Genomic DNA, 12,393 nt, shown 5'->3' with positions numbered 1-12,393 from the left:
ATGGCTTGGTCATGAAGGTCTAAAATAGGCTGTCATTAAGGGGTTAAAGGGGGTTTTCTGCAAAGGTGTTAATTGCAGTAAGATTTATCACTTACTAATGTACTATCTGTAGCTGAAATGCCTCTGTAAGCCAGTCTCACATGTAGTCACATGACCATGCTCTTGGTATTTACCTCCTGTAAATACCTCAATCTTCTGTATTCATGGCACCTTTCTTGCAAAGCAGATACATAAATGTTCAGTAACTGATTCATTTGATACGGATGGCAAGAATGGCTACTTTTCTGACACTCTACGGTTGCTGTGTGTTCTGAACTTCAAAGCACCAGAACATAGAGTGCTTACACTACTATGTTATCTAGAGAATATATTGCTGAAGATTTGCACAAGTTTCATTGTTTGGTTAACCCAGGGGTGGGCAAACTTTTTGACTCGCGGGCCACAATGGGTTCTAAAATTTGACAGAGGGGCCGGGCCAGGAGCATTTGGAGGGAGTGTTTGGGCCGGATATACTAAAGCATTAAATGTAGTGTGTGCAAACCTCATAGCACAGTAAGAACACTACAACCCAATTTATTAACTGTCTTTCAAATGTGAAAAATAGCCCTTATCAGTTAATAAATTTGTCTCAAGGAATATGCAAGATATGGCATTTACATACTATTTCGCAGATACTGGGAGGAGGAAATGTAAATAGATTAAAATAACATACGCACTGTGATTTATCAAGAAAAAAGTTCTGTTGACTCTGTAAATTAGCTGCCAACCTCTGAGCAGTAGCCGCCCGTTCTTGTGTTGACTGCTTGCTAGCATAGTTTGCATGCTTCGTGGCAAAGTGACGGCTGATATTGTACTCTTTGAAAACCGAAGGGCTTAATGGTGACGTGAAACGAAGTGAAAATTAAAGTGAAATAAAGAGAAATACGCGCCACATTAACAACGGTCAATGTGTTTTGAGTGCGCCATCTATTGGGAAAACGTGGGCATTGCAGGGAAAGGGGAAAAAAAAGGAGGTTTTTACTATAATTTGGACAAGTTCGGCGGGCCGGATTAAAAAGCCTAACGGGCCGTATGTGGCCCGCGGGCCGTAGTTTGCCCATGTCTGGGTTAACCTATCTTATTAGGGTGACTTTCCTTATGTAACATACAGTAAATCATGCTATTTATTGCAATCTATCTTAAGGTATGAGTATAGCTATTGACACACATACACAACACTGTAGAAGACCATTTTTAAAATTCCTATATATATTTAATTTAACAAGTTTCCACTTGCCTTTTTCAGCCTTGAGGTGCTATTCTGAGCTCGAATTGCTGAAAGTAATGCAGATCTTTCATTCTCTGGCTCAGCAAACTTCCTCTCCTCTCCATCTGTTGGTGAGCTCTAATGTAAATATATAACAATTTTGTCATTAATTAATATTTTAAGTAGCTCATCATTCATGTAGATTGGTCACAATAAATTGTATTTTAAGGATGCTTACAGAGCAACCAATCGTATTTCCACTTTCATTGTAAACTGCAGAGGAAAATATGACAGCGTGATATAACTTATTGCTATGTGCAACAAGACCATTATGTGTCTAAAACCATTTTGATATTTGAGACAAAAAAAAAGATTGGGCAGATAAAATCTCAATCTACGATCGTTGTTTCCCCCAACTGGCCCTATAAACATATTGATCGCAGATCACAACAAGAATTTGCCATTCTTTATGGGTGACTCTAGTCTTCATCCTCCCTTCTATGTTGTTATCTGTACTCGTATTTATTTAGTAAACGAGCAAATATATCAGTAAAGGGAAAACCAAAGCCACAACATTTTAGCGAAGGTAAATCTGAAATGTAACTGATATTTCGAAAAATACCACTGGTTTCCGGATTATTGACTAGCTCATTCCTATCTATTCTGCAACAATTATATATATATGATATACGGCATGTCTTACTAAACATTATCCAAAAAACATAACTCCAGCAATAATCAGTGCAAGAGATTCTTTCATTATTACCTGCAGTTTTCGAAGCTTCTCTTTACCTCCTGCAGACTGAATCGCGCCCATAAGGGCGCTATGGAGTGAGGTGTCCATCTGCATTGGCTTCTGTACAACTGGTCGCAATCTTGCCTTAGGTCCAAAAAAATTACCTCCTTCATGAGTGTCTGGTTCATCTATTACTGTAGACGGTACAATATCAATATCATGCTTTTCTTCTTTCTCAGTGGTTACTACACTAACAGGTGCTGCTTTTATGGGGACAAATGAATTGGTTTGTTCTATTTTAACAGACTTTTCTCTCACAGCTTTTAAGAAGGCATTAGCTGGCAGGCCAGAAATTGGTCGAGAAGAAGATCCAGCTGGAGCAGAAGAAATTATGTTGTTTTTAGTTACAGTTGTGTTTCCCAAAAGACCTTGTGAGCCATTGAAACAATTCTGTTCAGATAGTGATTTTCCTTTATTAACAGCAATAAAATGCTCACAATCAGAGTTTATTTGAGTTGACGGTTCCATTTGGAGATTTCGATTTATTACTTGACCATTACTGTTGCTGAAATTTTTCATCAAATCGACACTTATTTCTTGCTTATTATTAGGTTTAACTTCTACTTTTGGCTCCTCAACTATAAAGTTCTCATTGTTTTTTGATGTGTTGTTCCTGTTATCACGGTTTGTATCCCGTTTGGCCTCTGAAGTTTGTAAGGATTTTCTATTTATAGGATCCGTATACTTGGATATAGCAGATGCAACATATTGGCTAGATGTCCGCTTGGAAGATTTCAGAAATGGCAAATCTTTTCTCTCCTTGTTTGGTTGCTCAATAATGATTACTCTTTCTTGTGAAGCTGTTGACAACTTGACTGGTTTGATCTGTTGTGATTCATTAGGCCTTTCATTAACTACAATTTGCAGGTCAGTTTTCCCCTTAATCGTGCTTTCAATAATGGTCATGTTTTCACTTGGACCTTTTGCAGGTTTTGTTTGCTGTATTCCATTAAATTTGCTATGAACAGTAGATTTTCCAAATGTTATTTCTGTTCTTCCCTTGCTTGTATTTTCAATTATAATCATCTTTTCCACAGGAAGTGCTGACTTTGATGGCAATTTTGTCGGCAGCATCTGATTAGCACTATCATTTAACTTATTACCAGGAATCTGTTGGATTGTACCCTTCAGTGATGTAGAATTTACTTTTTTTTCTGGTGCTTGAGTTGGCTTATAACTCTTGACGGGTACTAACTTTTTGAAAGTTTGTTCTTTGGAGTCCACAGCTTGTGATTCCATAGAATTTGATCTCCAGAACTCCTTAGCTCTTTCCAAAAGAGGCTTTTCAACAAAAGGCCCCTCTGTTTCATTACTGAAAGTTTCTTTTACATCTTTCTTGTCAAATGAAGAATGAGGGCTTATTAGATTACCCAGATCGTCTATCTTAATGGCACTAGATGAAAGGGAAACTTCTCTGTCATATTTTTTTATATCTGGTTTAGGGGGAACAACTTTAAAAGTAGTCATACCTACTTTTGGTTCATATGTTTGTTGTCGCCACAGTACTGGTTTAGTTGACTCTGCTGCCTTATTAACATAATCTAAAGCACGGTTCTCTTTGATTTCTAGTTTCTCTTTATGTTCTGGCATTAGGTCAGTTCTTTTTTTTGCTGGTCTTGTATCATTGATGGAGGGAGCAAGCTTTACAGTATTAGATGATTGATTTTCTTTAACAATATTTTGCTTTTGAGATGTATTAATGCTGTAATTATTTATAGAAATATCTGATGCATAGCGATTTTCCACATGTTTAAAATAATCAACTTTAGATTTCCCTTCTTGTGAAATAGATCGATAACTTATACTATTTTTCTTTTCTGTTTCTTGTACTTCTGGAAGCACACAAATACTCTGGCTGTTGCCAACTGCAGAACATTGTTGTATTTTATTGCATTCTTTCACTGGAGATATGTTGTGTGGATTGTACTTTAAATTGTTCATATCTGGAACCTCATCTATAATGGTCACAGGTACAGCAGCACTATGTTCACTGGAAACATTATAATGACTTGATTCTTCACCCACAGGACTTGATCTAGTACCAATATGATTGCTCTCTCCAATATCTCCATCATCCATATCTGTAAAGTAAATATTGTTATTGTTATATTCTTATTAATATATATATTAATATCTTTAAAGGTATACAGGTCAAGGTATATAGATGTGGCCATCTTTATCTTGACTCTTAACCCATTAAATACACAGTGTCAAGAAACTTTAACTTGACAGTTTCAATGACTTTTCAATGGCTTTTGTTGTGTAATATCATGGTACAACAAGTTATCAGAGTCCAGATAATCTTGGCGACATCTGTAAAGCCTGTTTAAAGATGCACTCCAGTGATTTTTATATTTTTTGCCTAAGGCTAGTATTAAATAATAATGTAGAGTCTCTTGTGTATGCCTTCTGTATACCTGTTTTAGTTGATGAACCATTTATGGGTTGTCTGACATTTTGGTTCCTTCTTCCCCTTTAATATGGTTTGCCTAATGCAGCCTACATTTCCCATGATTCTTCTGGCTTTGCAGAGGGTTGGAGTCTCATCACATTGCACTTGCTCTTCTCTGACTCCTTTCTTAGTGCAGGAAGCGAAAGTTCAGTGACATAGAAGTTTGGACTCACTCTGCAGAGACTCAGTGTTTCCTATGTGACGCAGCTTCAGCCTCCTGCTAGTGATAGATTTCTCCATGTCATCTCTAACAACCAGGATGCAGGAAAGAGCATTGAGCAGCAGCATCTCATAGAAATACACTCGTCAGATAATATAAAAAGTTATTGTGAGTTAGGGGAGTTTTATAACTCTGCAGCTAATTATCGTGAGGACTCTACTATTATTTCACACTTAGGTAGGGCAGAATGATCTCTTCATCAGTACTATATGCATGGGGGACATATAGAGGAACATAGAGGGTGGAGCTGAGTGGGGTGACGAGGTGTCTCAGAGATGCCAGAAGGGATTTGATAGGTGATGATTTAATCCTGTAGTTCACAGGAAGTCATTTACACAGGGGAGACTGACCTCGTGTCTACAAATGAGAGCATAGTCTATTTTGGTAGTCAGACTGAGATCACATGAAACAGCTGCACATAATGAAAGGGTTCAAAATGTATGGATGAAACTGAGCTGGGAAGAAACAAATTACACTTCTAGAATATCGCTGATGAGATAGCATGATACAAGACAAAAACAGAATTACCAGAGTGCTTCTTTAAATAAAGGCACACAAAGCCTAGCTACAGAAATATCTGTTCTTGTCAAGAAAGATTGGCTAGTGTAAACCATCCTTCGAGACAAACAACTTTCAGAAGACCTCAGAAGATGTGGTATAAATATGCATGAAGCTGGAAAAGGCTACGAAAGAATAGCTAAAACCTGGGTGTACATGAATCAAAAATTTAGAACTATTGCTATTTTCCCTAGGAGTGAGTGTCCTGTTAAGATCACACCTGAAAGAGGTGAGAAAGAACACAAGCACAGTGGAGGGAGCATCATGGTTTGCTGTCTCAGGGCCTGGATGCCTTCTGTTCATTGAGGGAACAATGAATTTGAAGGTGTTCCAAAACATTTTACAGGAGAATGTAAGAGCAGCTGTAATGGCAGGGGGTAGGGAGACGGACAAGTGAGCCCTAATCTACCCGCCACTCTGTCCCTGCCTACTTGCAACGACCCGCCCTCGGCGACGGGGTACAACTGGGCGGCGGTCCCTGCGCTCAGTAAGTGCACGACAAACACGACAAACATACAAGGAACACAAGCAAGGAAAAGGGGCCGTTGCCCACGGCAACACCGTGAGCAACCAGAGTGGTGAACGAGCCGAGTCAAGCCAGGAGTGTGCGAGGTACAAAACGAAAAGCAGAAGAGTAGTCGGTAAGCCAGGGTCGGTATGGAGCAGGATCAAAAATAGCAGGAGCTGTAGCTGGGCCAGGAACCACAAGGAAAGAAACAAAAGCAATAACAAGCACCGAGGGACAGGAAGTGCAGGCTTAAATAGACCGAGGGCGGGAGCTAGCTGAGTCTGGCCAGGTTACGATAGGCTCTCCCACTCCTAAGCCTGCCAGCCTGAATGGTGGAAGCAGGAGTCAGTCTCAGGGATGTATTCTCAGGTGCTGACTGATTAGTTCTGGGAGTTAACCCCGCTGTGCCTGGCAGATCCTTTACAGCAGCAGACCATGACCTCAAGCTGAAGAGATGTTAGTTGATGCAGCAGGACAATGACACAAAGCACACAAGTAAATCAACTAAAGAATAGTTGAAAATAAGGATTTGTGTTCTGGAATATTAGTTTTTCACGTCCGAGGTGCATCCGTGCTGTACGCAGTGGGTCGCGTTATCACGCATCCCCCAATAGACTAGAGTCTATTGAAGGATGCGAAGAGAGCGAAAAAATAGGACATGTCCTATTTTCTCATGGACCCTTCACACGATCCGTTGAAACAACGGCCGTGTGAACGGCCCCATTGAATTACATAGGTCCGTGTGACGGCCCGTTGTTTTGAATTAGGCCTTACCCTATTGAGATGTTGTGAAATGACCTGAAGAGGGATGTGCACACAAGGCATCCCAGACATATTGGTAAACTGAAACAAATTTGCAGGGAGGATTAGTCCTAAATTCCTCCTCAAAGTTTGCAATTTAAGCCCTTACGGACGCAGCCTTGTTTTAGCCTTAAGGCTCAGAGCCCATTTTTCAAATCTGACATATTTCACTTTATGTGGTAATAACGCCGGAATGCTTAAACCAATCCAAGCGATTCTGAGATTGTTTTCTCGTGACACATTGGGCTTCATGTTCGTGGTAAAATTTGGTCGATATATTTAGTGTTTAGTAGTGAAAAATTGCAAAATTTAGAGAAAATTTTGAAAAAATAGCATTTTTTTAAATTTAAATGCATCTGCTTGTAAAACAGATGGTTATACCACCCAAAATAGTTACTAGTTCACATTTCCCATATGTCTACTTTAGATTGGCATCGTTTTTTGAACATTCTTTTATTTTTCTTGGACGTTACAAGGCTTAGAACATAAACAGCAATTTCTCATATTTTTAAGTAAATTTCAAAAGCCTTTCTTTTAAGGTACCTGTTCAGTTCTGAAGTGGCTTAGAGGGGCCTATTTATTAGAAACCCCCATAAAACACCCCATTTTAAAAACTAGACCCCTCAAAGTATTCAAAACAGCATTTAGACAGTTTTTTTTAACCCTTCAGGCGTTTCACAGGAATTAAAGCAAAGTGGAGGTGAAATTTGCAAATTTCATTTTTCTTGCTGAATTTCAATTTTATTATTTTTTTTTCTGTAACACAGAAGGTTTTACCAGAGAAATATTACTAAATATGTATTGTCCAGATTCTGCAGTTTTTAGAAATGTCCCACATGTGGCTCTAGTGGACTAAAACACAAGCCCTAGAAGCAAAGAAGCCCCTAGTGCATTTTGAGCCTCTTTTTTTATTAGAATATATTTTAGGCAGCATGCCAGGTTTGAAGAAGTGTTGAGGTATAAAAGCAATGGAAACCCACCAGAAGTGACCCCATTTTGGAAACTACACCCCTCAAGGAATTCATTTATGGTTGTTGTTAGCATTTTGACCGCACAGTTTTTTCACAGCACCTATTTCAATTGGGCTGTGACATTAAAAAACTGACATTTTTTCCAATAAGATGTAATTTTTGATCAAAATTTCTTATTTTCACAGGTAACAAAATACCCCATTTTGTTGCCCAATTTGTCCTTAGTGCGGCAATACGCCATTTGTGGTGATAAACTGCCGTTTGGGGCCATGGGAGGGCTCAGAAGGAAAGGAGCGCTATGTGTTTGTTGGAGTCCAGATTTTGCTGGATTGGTTTTCGGGTGCCATGTCGCATTTGCAGAGCCCCAGAGGTATCAAAGTAATGGAAACCCACCAGAAGTGACCCCATTTTGGAAACGACACCCCTCAAGGAATTCATTTATGGTTGTTGTTAGCATTTTGACGGCACAGTTTTTTCACAGCACCTATTTCAATTGGGCTGTGACATTAAAAAAATTACATTTTTTCCAATAAGATGTAATTTTTGATCAAAATTTCTTATTTTCACAGGGAACAAAATACCCCATTTTGTTGCCCAATTTGTCCTTAGTGCGGCAATACCCCATTTGTGGTGATAAACTGCCGTTTGGGCCCATGGGAGGGCTCAGAAGGAAAGGAGCGCTATGCGTTTGTTGGAGTCCAGATTTTGCAGGATTGGTTTTCGGGTGCCATGTCGCATTTGCAGAGCCCCAGAGGTATCAAAGCAATGGAAACCCACCAGAAGTGACCCCATTTTGGAAACTACACCCCTCAAGGAATTCATTTATGGTTGTTGTTAGCGTTTTGACCGCACAGTTTTTTCACAGCACCTATTTCAATTGGGCTGTGACATTAAAAAAATGAAATTTTTTCCAAGAAGATGTAATTTTTGATCAAAATTTCTTATTTTCACAGGGAACAAAATACCCCATTTTGTTGCCCAATTAGTCCTTAGTGCGGCAATACCCCATTTGTGGTGATAAACTGCCCTTTGGGCCCATGGGAGGGCTCAGAAGGAAAGGAGCGCTATGTGTTTGTTGGAGTCCAGATTTTGCTGGAATGGTTTTCGGGTGCCATGTCGTATTTGCAGCACCCCAGAGGTATCAAAGCAATGGAAACCCACCAGAAGTGACCCTATTTTGGAAACTACACCCCTCAGGGAATTCATTTATGGTTGTTGTTAGCATTTTGACCATACAGTTTTTTCACAGCACCTATTTCAATTGGGCTGTGACATTAAAAAAAATGACATTTTTTCCAAGAAGATGTAATTTTTGATCAAAATTTCTTATTTTCACAGGGAACAAAATACTACATTTTGTTGCCCAATTTGTCCTTGGTGCGGCAATACCCCATTTGTGGAGATAAACTGCCGTTTGGGCCCATGGCAGGGCTCAGACGGAAAGGACCACCATTTGGCCTCCTGGAGCTTTTCTGGTGCTAAGTTATGTATGAAGAAGCCCCTGAGGTACCAGTACAGTTGAAACCCCCGAGAAGTGACCCCATTTTAAAAACTACACCCCTTAAGACATTCATCTAGAGGTGTAGTGAGCATTTTGACACACAGGTACTGTGTAAAAGATAATGCGCAGCAGATGGTGCAGAGTGAGATTTGCAATTTTCTATATATATATATGGCATGTCAGTGTCCGATATAGTGTGCCCAGCATGCGCCACCGGAGATCTACACCCCATAAGCTGTAATGTGGGTTCTCCCGGGTACGACACTGGTATAAAAATTATCCAGGTAGAGGTGGTAACCCTGGTCCAGCAGTGGGTGCACCAAATCCCACACAACTTTTGCATTAATTCCCAGTAAGGGGGGGCATTCTGGGGGCTGAATACTGCTGTCCTTCCCTTCATATATCCTGAATTTATATGTATACCCTGATGCACTCTCGCACAGCTTATACCACTTCACGCCATACCTTGCCCTCTTACTCGGCAGGTACTGGCGGAATTTAAGCCTCCCTTTAAAATGTACCAGGGATTCATCTATAGAAATACACTTCTCGGGGGTATATGCTTGGGCAAACCGGGCACTGAAATGGTCTAATAGGGGGTCTCAGTTTGTATAAACGGTCAAAACTGGGGTCATCTCGGGGTGGGCACTGCTCATTATCCGTATAATGCAAGAAGCGAAGTATTGCCTCAAAACGCATCCTGGACATGGCCATACGGCACATCGGGTGTGGTATAAGATGTCCGTGCTCCAGTAGGTTCTAATGGATGGCTTTTTCATAAGCCCCATGTTCAAATGAAGTCCCCAGAACTTGCCCAACTCTGCTGCATCTACAGGGGTCCACCTGTGGGATTGGGCATAAAATGATGTGGGGTTCTTTGTTATATACTGTTGGGCATATAAATTAGTCTGGGAGACCATTAGTTCTATAAAGTCATCAGTGAAGAAGAACTTGAAAAAGTCCATCTCACTGAGCCCTGCCGTGTTAAATTTTATCCCAGAGCTGCCCGTGTACTCTGGGATTTGGAGCTCATAAATCTTTGGTGTGGGGGTCCAAATGGGGTCACTTCGCTCGAGGGCTTGAGCTGCGGCGGGGTCATTTCGCTCGGAGGCTTCAACTGCAGTGGTGGTCCTGGGGCGTCTCCTAGGGGGTTCCTCTTCTTCATCACTGGATGAGGAGGTGGATAAATAAAACTCTGTGTCGGAGGCAAGAAATGAATATGCCTCTTCGGCACTAAATGTCCGTTGGGACATGTTTGATTCCTTCCCTAATAGGCTGCTAAACCAGCCAAAAAAAATTGTTTTTATAGAACGAGTGGGCTTCCCTGACACTAAACCTAACTAGGGTGAGGGTTCCTAACACTAAACCTAACTAGATTTTATTTGAACTTCCCTAACACTAAACCTAACTACGGTGACAGGTACCTGACACTAAACCTATCTAGATTATTACGAGCTTCCCTGACGCTAAACCTAACTACGGTGACGGACCCCTAACGCTAGATCTAACTACGGTGACGGATTACGGACTCTAAATTCCCTGACGCTATACCTAACTATGCTTTTTGACGGTTCCCTGACACTAACTAACCCTAATACTAAACTAACCAGTTAAATTGTCAAAATTGGCTAAACTAACTCTTTTTTTTTTTATATATATTTTTTTTTATATGAAGAAAAATAAATAAATAATCCCCAGGGACCAAGAAATTGGTCCTGAAGACTAAGAAGTGGTCAGTGATAGGAGATCACTGACCAAAAACGTGGGGGGAACACAAAGAGGAAGGGTACAGGACTGGGTAGTGGATTGGGGAGGTGGTAAACAGAAAAAGTTGTTTTTTAACTTCTTATTTGACTTTTTTCACTCTTTCTCTTCTCTCTCTCTTTCTCACAACCGCTCTGAACGCCTCGCTAACGCCTCGCGGATGTGAGGTCAGGGAGAAGAAGTGAAGCGACTGATCGCCACTATTGGACAGTTGCTCACTAACTGACCAATAGTGGCGATCGTGGAGGCGGGACCATCGCGGCAGGTCCCGGCATATTGAGCTGTGATAACCTGCTGTTGGAAACAGCAGCTGTCACAGCTCGTTCACGCGCCGGGGGAAAATGGTGATGCATTTTCCACGCAACGTAATAGTCAGTCGCTGAGCGCTAACGATACAGTTAGCGCAACGGTTTACTACGCCGCTGAGCGCGAAGGGGTTAATTGCAGTTACAGGAAATGTTTGGTGGAGGTGATTGCTGCTGAATTGGGATCTATATGTTATTAAATTCAAGGGTTGTCTTACTTTTCCTCCCTGCACTTTGGATGTTTACTCAATGTGCTCAATAAACTACATGAACAGTACAGCTGATTGTGTGCTAGTTTAGTTACATTGTGTTTGTCTATAATTTTGATTTAGAAAACAATCAGACCAAATTTTATTAGTAATCAATGTAGAAATCTAGGTAATTCCAAAGGGTTCACTGACTTTTTCTTGAAGTTACACTACCGTTCAAAAGTTTGGGGTCACCCAGACAATTTTGTGTTTTGCATGAAAACTCACACTTATATTTATCAAATGAGTTGCAAAATGACTAGAAAATATAGTCAAGACATTGACACGGTTAGAAATAATGATTTTTATTTCAAATAATAATTTTCTCCTTCAAACTTTGCTTTCGTCAAAGAATGCTCCATTTGCAGCAATTACAGCATTGCAGACCTTTGGCATTCTAGCTGTTAATTTGCTGAGGTAATCGGGAGAAATTTCACCCCATGCTTCCAGAAGCCCCTCCCACAATTTGGATTGGCTTGATGGGCACTTCTTGCGTACCATACGGTCAAGCTGCTCCCACAACAGTTCTATGGGGTTGAGATCTGGTGACTGCGCTGGCCACTCCATTACAGATAGAATACCAGCTGCCTGCTTCTTCCCTAAATAGTTCTTGCATAATTTGGAGGTGTGCTTTGGGTCATTGTCCTGTTGTAGGATGAAATTGGCTCCAAACAAGCGCTGTCCACAGGGTATGGCATGGCGTTGCAAAATGGAGTGATAGCCTTCCTTATTCAAAATCCCTTTTACCTTGTACAAATCTCCCACTTTACCAGAACCAAAGCAACCCCAGACCATAACATTACCTCCACCATGCTTGACAGATGGCGTCAGGCAATCTTCCAGCATCTTTTCAGTTGTTCTGCATCTCACAAATGTTCTTCTGTGTGATCTAAACACCTCAAACTTCGATTCGTCTGTCCATAACACTTTTTTCCAATCTTCCTCTGTCCAATGTCTGTGTGCTTTTGCCCATATTAATCTTTTCCTTTTATCAGCCAGTCTCAGATATGGCTTTTTCTTTGC

The 12,393-nt window shown here is 40.6% G+C and overlaps 1 protein-coding gene across 1 annotated transcript in view; it reads right to left on the bottom strand.

Moving 5' to 3' along the window:
• Positions 1 to 12,393, bottom strand: part of COBL (cordon-bleu WH2 repeat protein) — a 395,136-nt gene that overhangs the window by 25,615 nt on the left and 357,128 nt on the right. The window contains exons 12-13 of the mRNA XM_075826990.1: positions 2,013 to 4,123; positions 1,277 to 1,384 (exon numbers count right to left, since the gene is read on the bottom strand). Of these exons, the coding sequence (XP_075683105.1) occupies positions 1,277 to 1,384; positions 2,013 to 4,123 (2,219 nt within the window). The remainder of the gene's footprint in view (positions 1 to 1,276; positions 1,385 to 2,012; positions 4,124 to 12,393) is intronic.

Source organism: Rhinoderma darwinii, chromosome 5 (assembly GCF_050947455.1).
Source record: "Rhinoderma darwinii isolate aRhiDar2 chromosome 5, aRhiDar2.hap1, whole genome shotgun sequence".
NCBI classification, from domain to species: domain Eukaryota; kingdom Metazoa; phylum Chordata; class Amphibia; order Anura; family Rhinodermatidae; genus Rhinoderma; species Rhinoderma darwinii.
Note: the sequence above shows the minus strand (reverse complement) of the source record. Positions and strands in the feature narration are given on the sequence as shown.